This window comes from Acanthochromis polyacanthus, chromosome 6, assembly GCF_021347895.1.
Source record: "Acanthochromis polyacanthus isolate Apoly-LR-REF ecotype Palm Island chromosome 6, KAUST_Apoly_ChrSc, whole genome shotgun sequence".
Taxonomy (NCBI): Eukaryota; Metazoa; Chordata; class Actinopteri; family Pomacentridae; genus Acanthochromis; species Acanthochromis polyacanthus.
The window spans coordinates 28,984,905-29,007,307 of record NC_067118.1 but is presented as its reverse complement, the minus strand read 5'-3'; the positions used below and the strand labels follow the sequence as shown (position 1 = coordinate 29,007,307).

Sequence of the window (22,403 nt, the reverse complement as noted above, 5' to 3'; positions counted from 1 at the left end):
TAGCCAACGGCTGACTCAAATTTTAGAATTGCTGTCGGCAATCTTTGATCATTTGGCAGAAAAGGAAGATTTGTACTTTTTAAAACTATTTCAGAGGCACTGCTTATGTGTCCCTCCATTTTAGCATTTAATCTTTCTCCAGCTCTCCAATACTTGGAGCAATCTTTAAGAGCAGCTTCCTCCCCTAGGAGGCATTAAACTTTTCCATGTTTTTAGAAAATCTAAGCAGATTGTACTCAATTAAAATGTCAGAACAGAGTGTGTTGCATTGTTGAAAAAGGAGCCATATTTAAAACATGTGCAGCTAAAAATAATTGACAGGAATGGCTTTAAAAACAAAAAACAAAAATCAAATCAGAAAAAGTTCTTTCACTGCACCTGTCGTTTGGGGGCAGAGATAAAATTGGATGGCTGATTTAACTCATCGGTGACTTTTTAATAACAACCGCATTTGTGCCAAAAAATGTAATTACCTAAAAATCCCACTCACATGTACCTTCAATTTTCCTTAACCCACTTTCAAATGCAAAACAATTAACTCAACACATGCGAGATGCTAACTGGTGAGATGGCTTAATCACTTACTTGCTGTTGCAGACATGATTAATTTTCTGTACAGTGTAAACAACCGGTTTTAAAAGTGATTAATTTGACTTTAATAGAACTTTAACGGAATGGTTTTCACTCACTAATGAAAAGAGCCCGTTCGTCTACTAAATTCCAGACACACTCCAGTAAATACAGTGCTGACAAATTAATCCAGTGTGCACTTCTATTTCAGTGAAACCTTTACTGGAGTAAAACTTCAGCTCTGTCAGCTGTCAGTGTGTCGTTCACGCAGCAGCAGGGGACTCCGGTTGAGGGCAGAGGAAACTGGAGCTCCTCCACTTCACAGTGAGCAGGGAGACGGTTGCTATATGGATTCTGAAATTTCCCCTAACTCCTACTCTCTGTAGACAGCTGATGTTTATCTGCTCTGCCCATCTGGGCCTTGTGACTAAACATCTGGTAAAGCTGCCGCTGTGCATGCAGTGTTTCACAGAGCGATGACAGTGAAGGGGCACAGCGAGGGTCCATCCTTTTCATGAAGATCTTAAGGGAGGGAGGACTTCATCGTTCAGATTTCTTAAAACCTGACTCAATTATCAGAATACTGTCCAGCACTTCAGACATTAATCTGGTTGTTTTGTTCAGCGGTGCATTTTCAGCTATCTTGATTGTGGTTTTATTAGTTTATAATCACAATTATGATTGGATGGGCTGATTTGAAATAAGTAATTTCTTGCCTGCAGCATTTGTCATGAATTTTCCTGGTTTTATTATGATCTCAGGGAAAATTATCACACAACATCATTATAAATACCTACAAAGAGAAATGCAATTGTCGAATTAAATAGCTATTTTTGGGCCACCAGTGCTGCAAATCCTTCAAAGTGAAGCACAGAGAGCTCAAGAGAATCATTATGGTCTGCATAACATGGATCGTTTTCCTTCTACATGGTGTTTTTGTCAGAAAAATGTCTGTTAATGGTGGTTTAGAAGCAGGCATCGCTCCATCATCATTACTCAGAGTCCCCTTTGAACATGTTTGCCAGTTTACTTTTCTACCTGTCTGTCTATTTTTAACTCTTCTAAAAAACTCAAACCTGTGTAGTTACCCTTTCCTCTCCCTCCTCTCTTCTAGGCTTTCCCCTAGAATGAGATGTTATGCAGTGACTGCTTGGCTTTCATCCATTATGGATGTTGTGTTTTAGGAGGATGATCTGTGCAGAGTGATATAAATATCTCCTTTTGGTTCCCAGCAGGATGGGAGAAGCAGCATAAGACAGGCCACTGTGTAGTGTACTGCGAGCAAGGGCATCTTTATTATTTGATTCCATGTCCAGAGTTAAAGAAAGCAAAGACTCGCATGTGACCGGCAGACAGCGACGCCGTCAATAATTCATGATCCGTGGCAAATCTCTTGACACCTCTACTTCAGTGGGATCTCCAAATACGTACTCAAAATGAGAGAAAAACATGTTATGATAAGAAAGGGCCATTACTGCCAGCCACTATACCTCCATCCCCATTAAAATAATTGAAAAAATATCACAGCTCCAAAGTGCACGGTTTGACAGCTGCTGCAATGTAGTGCAACTATGTGATCTTGAAAGAATTTTTGCCCTTTCTGTCCTCTGGTACAGGCAGCGACACAGCAGGAGGCTGTATGTTAGCATACAAAAGCAGCATAAAGTAAAACCTGGCAGATACCGCATGTGTGTGTGTGTGTGTGTGTGTGTGTGTGTGTGTGTGTGTGTGTGTGTGTGTGTGTGTGTGTGTGTGTGTGTGTGTGTGTGTGATGGTCAATTGAGAGAGGGACAGCTGCAGGCCTCTCCCACTGTGACCAGATCCATCAGTCTATTAGTCTGGCGCTGTGGAGGAAGTCGGCTCACTGTTGAGAGAACATACACAGACACATACCCACTTTATATATACGTACGTACGTGTGTGTGTGTGTGTGTGTGTGTGTGTGTGTGTGTGTGTGTGTGTGTGTGTGTATCTTGAGATTGAGAAGCAAAGAAAGAGAGCACCCAGCGCCACTGTTGATACAAGGGAAAGGGGATACAAGGGATTGGATGTGCAAAAGGCAGATATGTTATTAACTCAAGGAATATTGTTCCTTTGATTATGAGAATCCTGTGCTCTTAATTTAGCGCCGTATTTCATAACCTTTTGGTAAAACACTCTGGAGACGATCTCCATGAAGAGAGCAGTGTGCAGTTATGAAGCTTATGGAATAGTGCCAAGCAGCAGCAAATCAGTTATGCTCAAGGCACATAGAAATAATTCATTGCTGTGGTCTGAAAGCAGTTGAGGCTTGGGTGCAACACAGAAAAGATTTCCTGTGCGGAGCACTGGGCCCAGGTATTATTTCTGCTTCAACTTAAGGATCCAGGAACCAGACTGGAGCTTCGACTGGCCAGCGCAAAAATGCAGTGCAGTTCATTAAAACGGAGCGCACTTTGGAGCGAGTCTCACATCCACTGACTTAAGTAGAACTCGATAGGAGATTCTACAAAGGAGGAAAAACCTTAACTGAGACTAATACAAGGCTGAACCCTGCATAAACGCACCTTTACTGATACTGCATAAATAATATTCCATTTCATCTTTTATTTCCTTATATTTACAGAGGTAGCTCTTTCCGCTGTTTCTTTAGTGTCTCACACTTCTCCTCTCTCTTTGCAGGAACCCACTCGCTCGCCTTGTGACTTTCTGCCTCCTTGACAGACCAAGAGGAAAGCTAAATGCACCCGAGTGATTCTGGAGAACCTGAGAAGAGAGGCAAGCTTCCCACCTTTGTTCTTGCCTTATGAGAGTGCTCTCTGTGGACTCCACCTCAGCACTCTCTGTACTGTTTAGTTACTGCATGTATCCACGGCTCTCAGGTGTAAGAAAAGAGTGAAACACAAAGAGGAAAGAAGAAAGGGTAAGAGATAAAGAGAGCGAGGCTGCATAATTAGTATTACTGAGTTTGTGTGAGAGCTAGAAACCATGAGAAGAGACTTCTGAAGACAACTGTGTTCTGAAAAATATTGCGGCCATCCTTCAGGACATTTGTATATGTGTGTGTGGGTATATGTGTGCACACCTCTTTCATTTTCAAAGGACTTGAATTTGTATTTGGATGCGGATTTAGCCTTTCATTATGACTCTGCGAAGAAGCTTTGAGAGAGCGTGGATTGGCTGCCACAGAGGCGTCTGCTGCTGGGTGTTGCTGCTGGCTTGTTATTTCTTGATTACATTGGCAGCCAAACCCAAAATGCCGGGCCACACACACCTCAACTCAATACGCATTGATGGGGACATATCTCTGGGTGGGCTGTTCCCGGTTCATGCGAGGGGGAACGATGGCAAAGCCTGTGGAGAGCTGAAGAAGGAGAAAGGGATCCACAGGCTGGAGGCCATGTTATTCGCCCTGGATCGTATCAATAATGACAATGAGCTGCTGCCTAACATCACTCTGGGGGCACGCATACTGGACACCTGCTCCCGGGACACCCATGCTCTGGAACAGTCGCTGACATTTGTTCAGGCATTGATTGAGAAAGACTCAACTGATGTCAAGTGTCTCAGCGGAGGGCCGCCCATCATCACGAAGCCTGAGAGAGTGGTGGGAGTGATTGGTGCGTCTGCCAGCTCCGTGTCAATCATGGTAGCCAACATATTGCGCCTCTTCAAGGTCAGTTTCTTCTACAGCATGCATGCACGCACTTACTTTACTTTTTCTCTTCAGTATCTTGGCTGCAGAGGGTAATTATTTCATAGAGCACCCTACAGCACACACTAACTCTTGCCTAACTCTTTCATTATTTGGCAATCAGATTTTCACTTTAAAATAAGATAGAATAAAAGCAAACAATGTATTTAATCCTTACAGAGTGTAAATATCACCACACTGTAAGCACACAGGGATCATTTTACTGGAACATAAACATTCAGGACCACATGCATACACTCACTTCATGTTTTTGTCGCTTTCCTTATGACCTTATTATTTCCCCACCGGCCTGAATGACATTACTTTCAGACGTTTCTCCTTCTGTCCAGAAAACTAGGCGCTGATCATTACACCATAATTCTCCTCACTAATGACATTAATTAGCCACGAGTCCTCAATCTTGCCTTCTTCTAATTAATTCAGGGAAGTCATGCATGGCACCACAAGTTCATTGTGTTGCTATTGAACATAGCGTACAGAATGAGCTGTTGGGTCAACAGATGCAAATATGATGTGCAAATGGGAACAAAACATAAACAATATACTGCATGACGGGTCTATTTTAACACTTGCTTGATGCTGCAACAACAAACTACACTAACCAAAACTAATCAGCAAAAGGCCTGTGTCAAAGCAGGTTGTTGTCATTTAAAGTCAGTAGAAGTAAGAAACAATGGTTATGTGTGGTTATGTATCGTGGCTTTACTCTGTGAACACAGGTGAGGACCTTTTTCAATTTGTGACTGATCACTGACTAACAATGTGCACGTCAGTCTGAATGAATCTCAGAGCCAGAGCTTCTGCTAGCATTCAGATTTCAAATCGCAAGTAATACCACATATAGCATCTCTTCTATTCACACAAACTTCATCGTTTAAAAGCACGCGATAGAAAATTAGGCCTCCTGCTGTGGCATTGATTCAACAATATCTCACCTGTCTGAAGCCATTCTAGCTCAGACTAACTGCACAGCAGAGAGCATGAAGATAAATAGTACAATATGCCACGTAAAGAAGCCTGATTGATGTGTCACAAATCATATGGAATAAATGTTGCACTACAAATCCTTGGTGCTTCTTTAGAAAGTGGTGGATGAACTATGTGTTTTAGTCATTTTCCAGTGCCATGCTCCGACCTGTCAACAACCTTTGTCATCATGGGAATGCACAGTCTGATTATCCTTACCACTTGTGACATATCTCAGACAGGGAAGTGTCTCGTTTCACAGCACTGCAGAATATAGATTGCCAGAAGAGATTGGTTAGTACACTGCCCCAACGCCTCATGACACCTGACAGCATCTTCTCAGGCTGCACATGACTCCGTTTCATATATGCACTGAGTTGTGGGAGGTGTTTTCCACAGCAGTCCACAATCAACCTCTCTGCTCAAGCAAAGATATGACACGATGAGGCTCTTAGCACAGAGCACGAGCACAAAAAGAAAGAGTTGAACTACAGCATCACTGCTAACTTAACTTCACGCCGCAGAGGGCAAAGGTCACAGCAGAAAGAGCCCACACACATTTCTTAAGATACTGTTTAGCCATGTATAAAGGGAAGCCCAAAACCTGGGATGACTCCTACACCCGCAAGCTACTGCACAACTTCCAACACCAATGTTCCACCACATAGTGCTGTCGATGCTGCCAGGACCCTCACGGAGGGCACATGAACCGCCAGAGGAGGGCCTGTCCACTCACAGACTTGGAGATGTCTTCACACGGCTGAATTGGCAAGCCTCTGTGTGGGCAGAATTTGCCAATGAATCTGTTGTGTGTTCCAAATCATACGCCAAATCGGCAGTGGGAACAAATTATTTAGCTTTTTTTCTCTTTTTTTTTCTCCTGCTCTAAAGGGCAGAGCGTCAGCATCCAAGACTCAGTGTTCTTGGTCAAAGAATAAATTTTGTGTGAGTGTAGCACAACTCAGACTCTGATAGCTTTAGATGGACCCAAAGGGTGGACAAATTATTCCCCTCTAGCTCAAGCCAGAGTATGTAGCATCCTTTTGATGGACACAAGGCCTTAAAGGCGTCTGCCCAGTGGGCTTGAACAACCGCCTTGACAGGGCCTTGAGATCCACTTGGCAAATCCCATTGAGGGCAAAAGGAGACTGCTACAAGATGCTGTCACTTCACTCCAAGCATGAAACACTATAGTCAAGATATGGTTGCTAAAAATTATCTTCTCCAAAGCACTCATGAAAAGACTTTGATATTTGGAACTGGTAAACAAGTTTGTGTTATTTCTTCACCTACAGTAGGAAATTATCGTTAACTGCAAGCGGTGAATGGTCAAACCCATGCCGGTACAAACCAAGAGTTTCCCAGTCTTTCCCTTTACAAAACCACTATCTACTGAAAGTTATTGGAAGCAGCCATTAGCTGAGCATGTTTATGCCATATCTACAAACACCTTGGCTGCAGAAAACTATGGAGCACCCCTGTACAAACTCTCTGCATCCAAAGTGGGACAAATGGAAGGAGGAGAAAAGGCTTTTAGGTAATGGAATATGTGCACACGGCATCCACCTCCAGTGGTGGATTGCGATGCAAAAACAAACACAGGGGTTTTCTGTTCTGACATGTTCACTATCATTTAAGATCTTAAACCAGTATCACAAAGTCTTTGTGTCAGCAGGGGATTGAAAAAAAATCTGACACATTTCAGGTTTGTTTTTGAAAGCAACAACATGGCATGGCAAGTACCACTCCGGCGAAAAAATGGATGGTAAACAGGCCAGTTTGATTATAGCTCTGCTACTTCACAGAAAAGAGAACAGACTGAAGGAAGGCAATGAATTGTCCAACCTCAAGCGTTTGAAAACACTTCTTTTTTGATAGCACATGCGTATCATCTCTGAATAATTAAATGGACATCGGATGCTCATACAGCCAAAATCTGACAACTGCTCTAACAACCCAGCCCGAAAAACATTCCCATCTGAGTGTGACTGAGGTGAAAATAGTGTATATAACAGACCCAGTGAGTAAATATGGTTCTCTTTGGTACCTAAAGTTACTTAAAAAGAGAAACATACAATAATGACAAATAAAAAGTAAAGTCAACAATGGCTGTAACTGCTCCTAAAGTTCTTTTTCCATATTCACATCTATAGTATTTCAAATAAACATTGTGGAGAACTGGGAAGCCGTAAAAAGCCTTTAATCAACTTATCTTCTGTTTTGTACTCGACAGGCGTAACGGTTTTTCATGAATCACACTGATAGGGAAACAAGAAGCCATGGAAATGTGATTTGTATGGGCCCGGAAGTGGCCCCAGGTGAAAAGAATAATACAGGGTTTAATATTTTGAATTATATTAACACTACATCAGGTCACAAGATGATATACATATGCATGAGGTAGTGCTGTTCTCATATTTCAATGAAGTGTAGTGCAGCAGATACACATTATTTCTTGTCGTGCCTTTGTTTCTAAAAAATTCTTTTCACGATTTCAGCTTTGTGTGTGAATAAATTAATAACGTAAACAAAAATGTTCCCACTGTGATTAATTTAGCTTCATCACATCCACCATCCGTCATCCTCGTTTTACTGCCCCGCATTAAATTTGAATTTACTTGACTGCATTGCTCGCATTGCTGTTTGACGTAATTATGCGGCTATTTTGTCAAATAAGGTATTTCTGAGTGAAATGAGGCTTCGGAGGCAAAAATCAATCAGTTCATAAGAGAGAGGCAGTTATTATAAAGGTGCTGCAAGGCAACACACTGCTGTAGAAAGAACGAAGAACCCAGAATGCACATTCAGAGCCTCCACGACTGTTAAAGGCAAGCTGGAGGAATGTTATTGAGTGGTGGTCATTAAATTGGCCAAGTGTTTAGTGTCTCTCAGCGTCGGTGGAAATGCCTAAACTTTTGGTGACTTTGTGAAGAAAGTCATGCTCATTCTCTGGCATTTGTCCAGTGGCATTGCGGGAGATGCAGGTAATTACTAACTGAAGTAGAAGAAGATGAGTCAGGTTGAGGGAGAGCGGGTATACTCAGAAAATAAAAACAAACTCAACAAATTAAAGATTTATATGTATTCATTTTACATAACAAGTGAGAATATTATAGTTTTTCTTTGAAATACTTGTCATAAACTTTCACTTTGGCCTTTCTAACACTATTTGAATTTAACACTTCTGAATATCAGAGTGTAAGTGTCAGTGAGACCCATCAGAAATCACTCTGTTGCTTGCCAGGATATTGATTCACAAGTAGAGTTAAGGTTGCACTTTCTCACAGTGCATCCTGCAGATTCTGGTTCTTTCTCTATCATTAAAGTCTAAATAAAACCATGAGTCGACTCCCTTGCAGCAAGAAGGTTTCATGCTCGCTACTTCTGATTTCTTCTACAAACTTGGTACTAGCTTCTTTCGGCCTCTCGATCTGTTTTTTCTCACCTGAGCTGTTGCTGTGAAGCTAATAAGATGAGTCTTTTGCTTATGGCACAACTTGGTGTATGAGCTACTCTGTCTCTCAATAGCTGCAGCTTTATGTCTTTGGAAGTAGTTTCTCCTTTTTTCATATATATTTTGCAGGTTTTTTTTCAGAGTTGCTTATTATACTTGATGGATGATATGATCACGAAAGAGCACATGAATGAAAGTCTGCAAACTGGACAGCACACACCATCACAGTTTCAGAACCAATTCCGTTTTCCATCTCCATACTTGCAATGTTTCTCAGCTCCTTATGGCTTTTCTTATCCTCCTCACAGTCTAGAGTGGCTGAGGCAAAGTGTTTGCTCAGCACTTCAGAGAGCAAGGATTCCGTCCCATGGTTGTCATGAATATTTACTACATTGTTACGTAATTTACGCCCAGGATTGGGTTGAAAGCTCCCTCTCTGCATCCTTCATCAGCGGTCCGACTCTCGGTCCTTCATCACTGGTCTTATTCTGCTATATAAGCAGAGAAAAGTGCATCAGCACTTGAGGTAATTAGTGTTGGTTGCTTATGATACTCAAGACAGACTGAGGGTAATTAAGCCCCCAGGCTTTTGATTGTATCTCTCGTACGTCACTGAAAACAGCCACAGTGACTGGCTTGAGTTATTGCTGCGGCAGTCAGAAAATGCAGGAGCATGCACTGGTTCAGGTATCGGAGCCGACTTGCTGAGACAATCATAAGCTTCAGACAAAGGAGGTTAGCTTGGGCAACTTCCACACAACAGCTCTCTAAATTAGGTACAAGCAGCACATTTGTCTGCAGACTGAGCCTTTCCTCTGGAGAGGAGGTTGGAACTGCGGAGATGGATGAAGGAAGGGACAGAGTGTAGCTGGTCTGCTCTGAGCAGAAACGAGGTTAACTAGTTGCCTTTTGCTGTCTGTGAAGCAGAGACCTTGCATCCCCTCTCTTCCCTCATTAGAGACAGAGGCTGACCCTGAGGCACGGAGCCTGACTCCCCCTCAGCATTTCACCGTGTTGAGACAGACTTTATTGATTACCCGATCAGCTACAGAAAGATACGCTGAAAGCTTTAGAGGCTCTCAAAATATGCACACATATGCTTTTTACTTTCACTTGTTAATGGCCCATCTACTCATCAACCATAGAGGCAAATATCTCTTCCTGTCACTGTCAGGGCTGGATGAAAATACAGCAGCATTAACATAAAACATTGCATTTAATGATAAACCTGCATTAATCAGTTATCTCAGTATCTCAACTGGCTTAGCCATAAAAAACAAGTTATTATAGCAAATGTTTCAGCAGACCTTATCTATACACACTCTGCAGACATAGAGCAGCATTAGGATTCATTTCACAGGTCATCTAAAGTCCAATAGTCACTCTCTTTTTAGCTCAGTTTTGTTTTCCACCAACTCCAGAGGACACATTGGGCTCTTTAGCTACTAAATGCTCCACTGAGATCATCATTTAGCTGCTAAATCTGCTGTTACACTGTGTTTATCAGAGTATTTTGATGCAAAGGGTTTAAGGATTTGTCATACCAGAGCCCCATTTCACATTACAGTCATTGGACCCGCTGTCCATATAAAAATATGATTAGTGTTAAGCTCTGATGTCTTCTGATTTAATGGATCTTTATGTTCATTAGTGTGGTCAGATATCCCCTGACTACCAATAATAATAATAAGAGCAGCCTGGCTGAAGCCTACACTCTGGCTTTTAGCACTTTTCACATACGGACAGTCCCAAGGTGCACCCTGTCACCTTCACAGAGCCTCAACATCCTGGGACTCGTGGTAATATGAGAAGAAACAGGTTTGGACAGGAGAAATGACTCTGACTAAGCTCACTCCCATTCTGTTCCAAGTGTAATTTGGTGCACACTACGCTACATTAGTTCATTTCGCAGCCCATTCCCTGAAACCCACCTATCTACACCCAGCAAATCCCATGTGCTGAATTCCCTGCATCCAGAAAGTCTGACCAGCACAGACAAACACGGAAGCGAATCAAGTAAATGCCTTAAAAAACAAGCAATTGTTTTCAGTGTGTTCACAGACCAGTGGGCTTTCCATGGTTTCATTTGTGCCCCTCAACTTGACTTTTACAATGGAGCAGGCCAAATCCATGAAGCTGTCTTTCTCGACCCCAGATTGCAGACGTCCCTCCATCTACCATGCTCTAGCAACACAGGAGCAGCTCCTTTAGTTCAGGATTAGTTCTGACTCAACTCACTTTGCCCACCCAAGCTCAAGCGGTCAATTCCCAGGACAGCCATGAGTGAAGGCTGCCCAGAACCTTGCCTTTTATTCTTGGCAGTATTTTATCCTTTCTCCTGCTGTGTGCAAATCCGTGTGCCGGCAATCCAAACCTCTGCTGGTAATCACCAAACGCAGTGACAAAAAGCTACTGTGTGGCTTTCTCATCCTGTGCATTCTTTTTCTCTATATGTTACGTTTCAGTCAAATTAATTACTGGCATTTAATTAGTGAGCACAAGCAGGCCTACAGAGGAAACGCTGGCAGGAGTGGAAAATGTCTTTTCTTTTTTTAAATGCACCATTCTGTTCTGCTGAGCATTGTTAAGAAATTCGAAACTACAAGACGGACAGCGAGGAGCACGGCATAAAAACCAGCAGGGTTTGCTTATGTTCTCTGTGTTGAAGCTGTCACTGTACCAACAGTGGCTGCAATCTTCCAATTTCTAACATTAGGATGAGTCTCCGGTTGCCCGCTCTGGCTTTTCTATAAAAGTTTACAAAATCTCACATCTTCACAATAGACCCCAACAAACAGAGCAGAGCCATCAGATGGCTGTCTTGAAAAGAGCGTGGGATAAAAGGCTCGGAGCTGTCTCACCTGCATAATCTCACCATCAACCCACCAATCCATCACTGTCCTGCTGTGTGAGGCTGCACTGCTTAAAATTTACTCAGACTTTAACAAAGGTTTGAAGCCGGCAAAGATGAGGAAGCAGAAATCGTTGAGCAGCTCAAACAGCTTTAAATTAAAAGTGATCAATGGTGCCGTGACAGCTTCTATATTGATTGCAGGAGAGGGATTTTTTGTTTTTTCATCCGAGCACTCAAAGTGACACTCTCATCTATGGGGAAAACGAGTGAAGTGAGAGATCAGTTATTTATTCATTTTAGCTTCTGTGCACTTCTCTTGACAAATATATATAAAACATGTGAGCAGAAAAGGTCAATATTATGCAATTTTCATAAGGCCACTGTAAGGGAATTGTTCTGTCAACCTAACGCCAGGCGCAATCCTCTGCCTACCCTGCAGCGGGGACACAGAGAGAAAGTTTGGCTGCCTTTGGGCTAAGCAGCTTGGACATCATCCAGCCTTCGAGCAAATGAGACAACATGGAGGCTCCCATGAGTCACCGCAGAGTCCCACAAAGGGACTCGCCTTCTGGTCAGAGGCACTTGGGATTTACCGTGAAAAAAGAAAATTCAAGACATAATCTTGAAACAATAGGACTGGGGCAAGTTGTGATTTATTTTTATGCCAAGCACTGTAAAGTGACAGTCATTATGAATGGTATCGTTTTCGTGTCCAAAATAGAAAAAAAGCAAAAACTATTTTCCACCGCATGCGACACAAAAAGAAGCATTGCTGCATTTGATTTTCCTGTGTGCATTCAGTGGGCTTCATCATCCATAAAATGCAGAACAATGCACTGTATTTTTGCGGCTGTGCACTGAAGATGCGTTTCGAAGACGCAGTGCAAAGTGAAATGTTAGTATTTTTTTCTGACTTTGCGATGTAAAGAGACACCTTAAAACCGCATCTATTTCTGGCACAAGGTCAATCTGCTGCCACTTTGGTGATTCTGTCAACAAGAGCAAACTAAATTAAATTGGAAAAAAATGCAGAGCAATGACGCAACAACACTTAAAGACCCCCATTATGGCTGCTACGGAATATTTCCGATGAAAAAAAACATCTAAATGTGCAACTTTGACACACAGAGGGTTTAATCAAGAACCGGGGAGGCACTTTAAAATCTAAACAAACCATTCCGATCAAGCCATCCCTTAAAAGCTAAGGTTTATTGTGTTTAAAGCAGGAATAAAGCAGTCTGAATTGATAAATTATAACACAAACTACAATAAGTGGTTTCTCCAGTACCTGCCCACAGCTGCATTACACCGCATGAAAAGGTTTCTCCCTCAACATTAAATCCCTGCAGCGTCTGAAAGCAGCAGCCACATATGTTGATAAATCTGCAGCCTTTCATTTGTGAAGTGCTGCAGCAGAGCACGGTGCTATTACACTTAACCATCCACTGGGTTTACCTTCATGTGCATCACATGCAGACTTCCATAAGCAAACCACATTCTATACTACATACATTATTATGAGTAATGTCAGTCCTGTTATCATGCCTTCTCTCTATCTTTCCTTTTAGTGACAGTCGCATTTTATCTTTGCAGTGACTGACGGTGCAAGTTCTGCTGTGTCACATTTTACAGTATGATGTGACCGTTTATGATGTGCGATACAGTGGAATTAAAAAAAGGAAATGGCTCAGATTGATGCAGTCACACAGACGGCTTCATCAACATGTTTTATTATACTGTCATGCCCTGTCTCGGCGCGACAGAGACACAGCATAATAGCAACCCATCTTCCCCAGGTCCCAAACAGTCTCCGAAGCAGACTGTTTGGATTTGATAATAGGAGCATTTATTTAGAATATATTCACCGGCCTCAGGAGTCAAAGTCATCTTTAGGGTGCAGGAAGGCTGTCTAAAGAAAGCAAACAAGGTCACCTAATCAAAATCAATAAACCAAAATACAGAAAATATAGAAAGAAAATGGTAGAAAACAAGGGTGAAATGAATCACTGTCCACTCCTACAAACTCCAACAGATTTTACAAAATCAACCGTATGTCAAAAATAAACAACACTACAGGTGAAGAGCCTGGATGTGAGTGTGGCTGGGCAAGAAGGAAAGGGAGGTTGGTGATTCCCAGTGGCTTCAGGCCATCTCAATTCCTTTGTTGTGGGCTGTCAATGGCCGGAGCCAATCATCTGCAGGCCACGCAGTTGATCCACCCAATTTGGTTGGCTTGTATCCTGAACACTCCAATTTGGCATACAAAACCAAGCTAACACCTGGCCACACATCAAATATCCCATACTGGGAGGACAGGATAGACCAGCTTACAGGGTGGCAAAATTGCAATCATAACACCTTCTTTCTCTTACAATGCTTAATTCAGGAACATTTGACACACTCTTGATGAACTTGCAGGGTTAAAATCACCGAACACTTCATCATGTTGCACAAAACACGTCTCAATTTCTGTACCTGGAATTCCTCTTCTCCATTCAGTCAATTGCACTTGTCCTGTGTAATGACCATAGACTGTCTATGGTAATGACCAGTGATGTGACTGGCTAAAGTTTATTCACCACACCTGCTGGAAGCCTTTTGTATGCTGCATTGCTACAAATATATGAACCAAAATAACAGGTGTCTTGAAGACGCCTACACAGTCTGCGAGCTCAATACCTGCTACTTGCACTTGTCGTCAAAAATGGGTCCCTAACGGCATTTAAAACCCACCACAGCAGGGTGATGGTAACAAACATGCGCAGATATCAGCACTGGATATGAACATCTTTGTAATGAATGTAATCCATCAACCAGCCAGTAACCTATATTAAAAAATGTACAAAAACCAAAATCTGTGCAATAACTACAGTTACTCCTTAGTGATGTTTAGAGTGTCATACTTCCTTAAATAACAGGAATAAACATTTAATATGCAAATTCCAATGATTTACCATTTTAAAATCACTGAAAGTGCCATGCCTGAAAAACTGTTTAAAGTATGCTCAAGGGATGTAATTTAAGTTTCTTTTTAAGTCTTAGCTCCATGTGATGAGCACAGAATTGATTCGCTCCAGAATATTTGCTCTGGGATATGAAGGTGTTGGTTTTACATGCTAAGAAAAAGCAATTACAGGCTTGTTGTGCTCTCAAAACTCTTAAGAATGCAAAAACGTGAACCAAAGCTGCACAAATTAAATGTTTTTATTGGCTGTGACAGCTGATATGTGTCTGTTCTAACAGGCAAAAGAGATGAGGAAAAATAACTAAAATACAGAAAAAATTACGGCAGCAGTACACTTTTTATTGATTCCGCTTTTTAAAAGCTGCTTCAAAACGCTCTCAACTCCTTGAGTCTTGATTTCAAAAGCTCCCACCCTACATGTCTGATGTTCTTACACCAGATGGTCCCACTAGTCTCCATGAATTTGTTTATATTTGCTGCTTTTGTGATACCCTTGAGCCTTCCCAGTTTTGCGTTTCATCACCAGTACAAAGGTGGAGCACTGTCTTTCAAGAAAAAAACACCATTTACATGACTTTACAGTGACTCCCCGTTTTAATGAAATCAGTTAGTATCCAAAAGCCAGCGTCCAAACAGAGTAAAAACAGAAGCCAGGCATACAGAACACGCTCTCCAAATATTTACACGAGTTCACATTGCCAGCTGGCAAAAGGGGGGATCAGTTCTCATCTGATTATCATCCCAAGAGCTTCTTCACTTGGTAAAAAACACAATAAATCCTTAGAGACTAGCTGTCTGTTTGTCACCACCCCATCACCTTGTTTCTTTAACCTGCGATCATTAAGCCATCAAGACTTAAACCTTCCATTACAAACAGACACCTGCGTATTGACCCGCTGTCTTCAGGCTGGCGCGCCAACATGCCTCATTTCCTGATATGTTTACCTTGTCCTTCTGGGGTGTTGGACTCCTACAGTGCAGAACTGGAACATATTACTATTGATTCATCAAAAATGTTGATATTAAACTTCACATAAATATGTCAACTTATGTTTCCAGCCCAAACTTTAAATATGTGCAACAGCAATGTTTCACATCTGGTTGATACCAGCCTCACTTCTTGCCCTCCCTTCCCTTGCTTACATAATAATGATAAACAGCATCCTGCCCTCTGACTCCTCAGAGGATAATTTCTGAACTCCTGTGCTTTGTTATAAAATGCTGTGTCAATAAGAATTCATTCTACAATGCCGAGGACGATTGAATGTTTAAAATTCTACATAATATTTCCCCCCATGGGACCAACCGACTCTTCACGTGCAGCTGCATTTATCACTCCCTACAAAAACAGTTATAAGAATCGGAATAAAGAAGATTAATAGTCATCTCTCATGAGGCTACTTTGCCACAGACTCTTTGTCAAATCCTGTTCTCAGGAACCAGCGTTTTCCATTTCATGCTGAAGCGCCGTTTTGTATCCTAAGGTGCTTTGCATTAGTCATTCCTGATCTGTCTCATGTAATACCATTTGTTCCAGTTAAATATGCAGTTTGCCCTGTGATGCAACATATCTTGTAGGTCATCTTATCTAATCTTATTTGCACTACATTGCAGATGATGGTTTTGCACTCGTGGCTTCCCCTCAGGTATTGCTTTACGTGTGAATGTAGGAATTGGTCATCAGTCCAAATCACATCAATGCAACTTGGATAATTGCGTCTATCAGTGGACACTGCTTGATGACCCTTAATAAAAATGCCGAAAAGTGTCCTCCCAAATAAAAGCAAATGTCCCAAAATTATACGATTCTATTCCAATGAAAAAAAAAAAATCCTCCGCAGAGCTGAGAAATTATGCTGAAAGAAGGAAGTGAAGAGATATTATTATTATAGAATGTAAACAGTGTTTGCAGTGGATGGATGTGGAAAAAACATCAACTAGTAATTATATATTATATATAATTATTTATTTATTTATTTTTAAACCCCGTACAAGCAAGTATCACTGTAACTATGACCAAGCAAAGTAATAATATTAATCTAAAAAACTCTGAAATATTTTCAAGGGTGGGACCAAGCAACATACTTTGCTTATAAAGTTGGAAGATATATCACAAAAATCATTTAAGCACATCCCCCAAAATCCTTGTCGTGTAAAGTTTTTGATTTTATTTAAATTTCTACAATGCTATTTAGTATTTTTTAATTAGCTTTCCCCACTTTTTTTTGTTTTTTCTGATCTTTTGCTTCTACTGGTGGAGCAACATCATTTGTCTGAGCCTTTCCAAAGCACTACAAGTTACTGTTATATTCTCTCCACTCTGGTTAAGGCTTAGTGTTAGACTTGGCCACAAAAATGAGAGATCTGTGTTAAAATAACCACCTGGGTAGAGCTGGGTAAACAACATCATTATGTTCAGAAGAAACCACCATTGACTCTGTTGCTTTGCTTTCACGAGAGCAGCTTGAGGGATTTGTCACTTGAACATTAATGTGTCATTTTTGGCCATATATTAAAGCAAGTAGTATTTTTTTCCCCATTTATAACTGTGACTGTCAATAGATATGAGTCCAAAATTAGAGATCTGTACTAAAACTGTACTATTAATGCCATTTAAGTGAATACGTTAACATAGACGTGATGAAAAAACATATTTTTATAGGCAGAAGTTACAGAAATCTCATGTCTAACTCACTGTGTTCTTTGCACCTCCATAATGTTTGAGTACTGTGAGTTTTTCTTCTTCTTGTCTATCCACACATAACTGTTGCAGGTTATGCCAGAATTGCCTGCAGGGGCTCGAGTGTCATTGTGAAGGATGCTGCAGTTCCCCATCTCAAGATACCTTTAGTGCCTTTGTATACCATGATATCATCTCAGGGTGGAGATCTCTACCCTGTTGGGCTCCTCGATAAAACTCGAGACATAAATCGAGCCTGTGTTGTGAGCCACTGGCATCTCACAACGCTGCTGATTCACAGTAAATGAAATGTCAACAGGGCAGCAGTTTAATCCCATTAACAATGTCACATTCCTTATTTTGTCGCACATGCCTTTCTAAATCTGGGGGAGGATTTACTACTCTTAACATTACAACCTGCTGCCTTTTGTTTGACCCCAGATTTACTGTCTTATGTGTCTCAATGACACTGCAAAGTCAACAGTACAGATGGTAAACCCACAAGATCCCACTGACCCCTGCAGGAGCTCGACCATTACTTAAAACCCCGAGCAGTATCGACGTGGGGATGAATACAGTGGGTGGAAGGACCCGTTCCAAAGTCACTCAAAGATGCTGTGCCTTTAGATGGTAGTGCAGTTTATGCAAGACAAATCAATGTGTGTGAGTGAGCATTACAAATTAAACTTTCTATCAGTTCTGTCATTTGGTATTTTCAAAGCACAGATGATTTAAATTGTTGAGTTTTCATCGTGTCAAACAGTCTGTAAAGTGCCTCGGGAGAAAGATGAACTCACTTAGTGATTCTTTGTGTCTGAAGGCAAAACAATCCTTGCAGATTTATCATTATTATGTGAATCACAAGAGCAGTTAGTGCGGCTCTTGTCTTAATTTTCTCCTCGTCATTTTTTTTCCGTTGCATTAATTTTCCAGACTATATAAAATCAGACACACTGTATATGTAGACACACTGCGGGCAAGATGTGATGTTTGGCGTGTGCAAAATCCAAAAAGAAAAGGAAACTCATTTTCTTTTTGGACATACTCCTCGTAAACCAGAGTCATAGATCTTATAGAAAACTGGAAATATTCCTCCTGATGAGCAATTAAGCAGCCAAGGGGGAGAAAGCTTTAGATGATTACATTCAATTAATGAAAGCAGGTAATTATGCCCAATGTGAGTGTGAAACTCACTTTTGCACAAATAGAAATTAGCTTCAGTGGTGCTTAGAGGGTTCAAGAGAAACCCTGAGGAAGCTTTATGCTTAATCGCTGTGTGTTTTCTTTTGGTTTGATCAGCTACAAGGCATACAGGCCATGGCTGGATCAAGAGGATAACATAGTTTATATCAATTATCTAATTTAGTCTGAAGCTGAGAAATTATTTGGGAGGTTGTGAAGGAAAAGAAATGTTTTTAACAGCAAAGTCAGTCTTTACAATAAGAACAACAAATGTATCCAGCCGCTCACTCGTCCTCTGACAGTATGCGCCTCCTCTAAAACAGACAACCTGCGCAGACAGTGACACTCTTGTGTAAAAGCCATTACCATCGACTCAGAGAATACATTACCTGACCGTGTACCGTTCTCACAGTTAATCAGCTAGTCAGTGTTAATGGAGACATCAGATCCTGACACAGAGGCCTTCAGTGACTGCGCGGCTGCTGCAGAGTGCATTTTTTATTTTAGGGTTTTTTTTGCTTTACTTCACCTTTGTTAAATTTTTTAAAAGCATAAAAGCTCACTTTGACCGGCCAAAAGTGTGGTTAATGTTGTGTCTTTAGGGGAAGCAAGCCTAAAGCCACAATTTCAGCTGGTAAACAATAAGATGTGACAGGCTAATTGTTTTTGCAAACGCTCTGCGACATTGAGGAACATTATGAAATTTCCTTTTGTTCTTTACACGTGACAGCAGGAATGGGACGAAAGTGGAATTTAATATGTTGTACTTAGACATGCTGTTCTTTTCAAGGCACATTTTTAGTGCTGTGAGCAACATAAGCAAACAAAACACAATTCTAATTTCTAATATTGGTTATTATATGATGTACTGTAAGCCACTGTTTCTAAAGGGAATATGTTTAATATCATACGTAGCTTTGTGCTCTGACCTTAAATGGGGAAAAAGTTAAGGGGATGGTTATTGTCTGCACTTTTCAATAATATCAGTCTTGCATGAGCCTTAAATAGCCTGCCAGTGCATCTTTATGTGCTGTGTCATGTCTTCAAATACTCCAAGCATATTAGTCAGTCAGCTAAAAGCATCACAACTAACAGCTACTACTTCTAAAAGCAATACAACCAGTCAGGAGTTAACCGTGAACGGCAACAGTTTTGTTAAAATAAAGAATCAACTGTAACTCTGAACCACTTCTACAAAAGTCTGCAGAGTTTTATGACTTTCAGCAAATTTGCCTTATAGCTCTAAATGTTTTATGCTGCCATCAGTCTTTGTAAAAGCCACATCACCAGTGTTACACACATGATTTCTTATATTTCCATTTGCAGGTTTTAAACTTCAAAGATCTGCCTCAGGTGAAAAGCCTGCTTTGCTTACACACGGAGAAGTTAGCTGTCTGTTGGCATCAATGTCAAAGCGCACACAGGAATGACTAGATTGAAACACTCAGGCAATCAGCCTGCACTGCTTACAGACATTAGCAAGGCACAGCTTGATTTTGAGCAGGAGAGACTGCAGGCACACTCACTCAGCCCACTCTGTTGTCTCATAACTGCTGCACACTGCATGTGCTATCAATGCTTTTCACCGCCCCACTTCTCTTTTCTGCAAGTTAAGCTGGAAAAAGGAGTAATGAAATATTTAAACTCAAACTATTGGGGTGTGCAGAGGAGTGCTTTTCTTTCTCTCTCTAAGTCCCAGAGAAGCTGCACATGTAGGTGTGGGTTACCCTCGGATTGGATGTAATTCATGATAAAGAATCACCGCGTGGCTCCATTAAGATGTAGATGTTGAGGTAATATGAGTCAAGCAAATGAGAGTGGGCCGTCACCCACTTGTTTACATCACTGTTTCAACTGTTGAGGCAGAGCTGCCAGAAGATTCTATTGAGCTAGTCTCTGTGGGATGGGTTCTAATTTGATTAAGCAATCTATGCAAATGAAATATGATTTGCATTAGCTTTTGTGCAGTTCAGCACAGATAGTTGTTTCCAATTAAACTGCTTTGGAACATGGGCGATAAGGCGACCCCCCACACTGCAGACACACAATGTGCACAATGCTCAAAGCCCTGGAACACGGAGTTAAACATTTAGGAACATATTTCCTCATTGCTTTATTAGGTTGATTGTGTAAGTTCTTTGCTTTATTCATTATCCATCCATCAGCTCCACCAGTTCTATCCTGCAGAGGGTCGTGGGAGCTGACAACGAGCTAAAGGTGGTGCACCCTTGACAGGACGCCACTTCATTGCAAGGCTAACACAACGAGACAGACAATCATGCACACTCACCTACGGCCACTTTAGAATCCCCAGTTAACCTTCCATGCACGTCCTTGGACAGTGGAAGAAAGCCAGAGCACTCGGAGAAAAGCCCACGCAGGCACAGAGAGAACATACAAACTCTACTCAGAAACTTTTTGCCGGAACTTAAAACACTGTACCAGCTCTTATTTATTATTATTATGCTAATATGTTTCTGTTTGATGGTAAAGATGTGATTCAATTAAAATCTAATTAATAGGATCTTTTGCTTTATAGTTTTTAATGGTCTGTCAGAACAGAAAGAAATAACCTCATTACTTCTTTTTTTATTATTTGGGTTCTTAATAGCTCTCTAATAGATAATTAAGTGGTACTAATCAGTTGCCTTCAAGTACTTAAGGGATATTCAGAGGGGACTCAAATCCCATAATATCAAAAGGACAGATAAAACTTACCCTAGATTCAGTTTAGAGTTGACAACACACGGTCCACATAAGTTTGAGTTGAGGAACTTGCCATTGGGATATGTTGGAAGGATTCAATATCTGCGTTTAAAGTTTAAAACTTTATCCCCCCGCCCCCAACAATCTCGTTCTTTTGATTTTGGTCATTCGATACACATCCAATGGGGTACAGCCAAAGCACACAGATCAATAGTGCAGTCAGAAGCTTTAAAAGCTGGCAGGATGAATGGATGGCAGAGTGCTTTGAATTATTCAATGGTGTTGTGGATTTGTCAGTCTCCTTAGCGCTGACAGGACTGTTTACACAGCTACATTCAAAAGAGCAGGGACCCAGACGTAAAATATGAGAAGAGACACGCTTCACTCATAACTTTTCATCTGTCTGTGTTAACGTTTGGAAGAGAAACACTACATCACTTTAAGTACAAATAAAGTCATCAATATTTAAAAAGTAATTTGCTATTGGGAGATGGAGCTAATCACTGTAATGTTTTAGGGAAAAAAAACGGAGACAAACAAAACAAGAAATGACGTCAAGGCGATTTCTTTCAAAACAAGTAGGAAGCTGTGTTAGCTGTCCACACAAAGGATGTGAGACTTGGTGTAAAACACGCCTGTGGCAAAACTGCATTCAGGTCAATTACAGCAATCAGCTGACACATTTGGTCCTCTAATGACAAGAACGAGTAAGACACACAACCAAACAACACGATGGACCCAGGACTCATCAGTGGACGCTGTTTAAAACAGTGTTGAAAGTGGGTTTAATTCTAACAAGCTTTGGCAGCTGAACTATTGGGATGAAGCCACATTTCACATAATGGATGGAATAGTTCCATTTTAATGCCGGACATGATGTTCTAAAATTAGTTTTATGTTACATAAATACACAGGGACACATATGTGTGTTACTTTAAAGTGGACCTCTTCGAGTGACTATTTCTTCCAGGGTAATTTCATCCACCGTTAGCCACTCACTAAAAATCACTGAAAATGCTTCAACTGCTGTTTGTCAAGCAGCCATTTCTTCAATTTTGCAAAATCACAGCTTTAGCCACAAAATGCAATCAGGAAAATATATGCAATCACTAACTGAAACTAGCAGGGAAAAAAAAAAAACATCTACCACCAAGTTGCAACCAATTTTCAGTCCCTCCACCACACTACATACTACATGTTGAGGCACCTGCTCTGCCCAAGGCTCCACATTAAAATGAGGCTGAGAATACTGTCAAGGTCCTGACAGGGCAGCATAAAGCAAGGATTCTTCTGGACGTGACAGATTTCTGTAAATGGCAGGCGGTGCATGCA

The 22,403-nt window shown here is 41.2% G+C and overlaps 1 protein-coding gene across 2 annotated transcripts in view; it reads left to right on the top strand.

The window, feature by feature from the left end:
* Positions 1-22,403, top strand: part of LOC110956798 (metabotropic glutamate receptor 4) — a 192,949-nt gene that overhangs the window by 54,914 nt on the left and 115,632 nt on the right. For both annotated transcript variants that reach the window (XM_022202512.2, XM_022202511.2), the window contains exon 2: positions 3,232-4,225. In XM_022202512.2, the coding sequence (XP_022058204.1) occupies positions 3,692-4,225 (534 nt within the window). In that variant the 5' untranslated portion in view covers positions 3,232-3,691. The remainder of the gene's footprint in view (positions 1-3,231; positions 4,226-22,403) is intronic.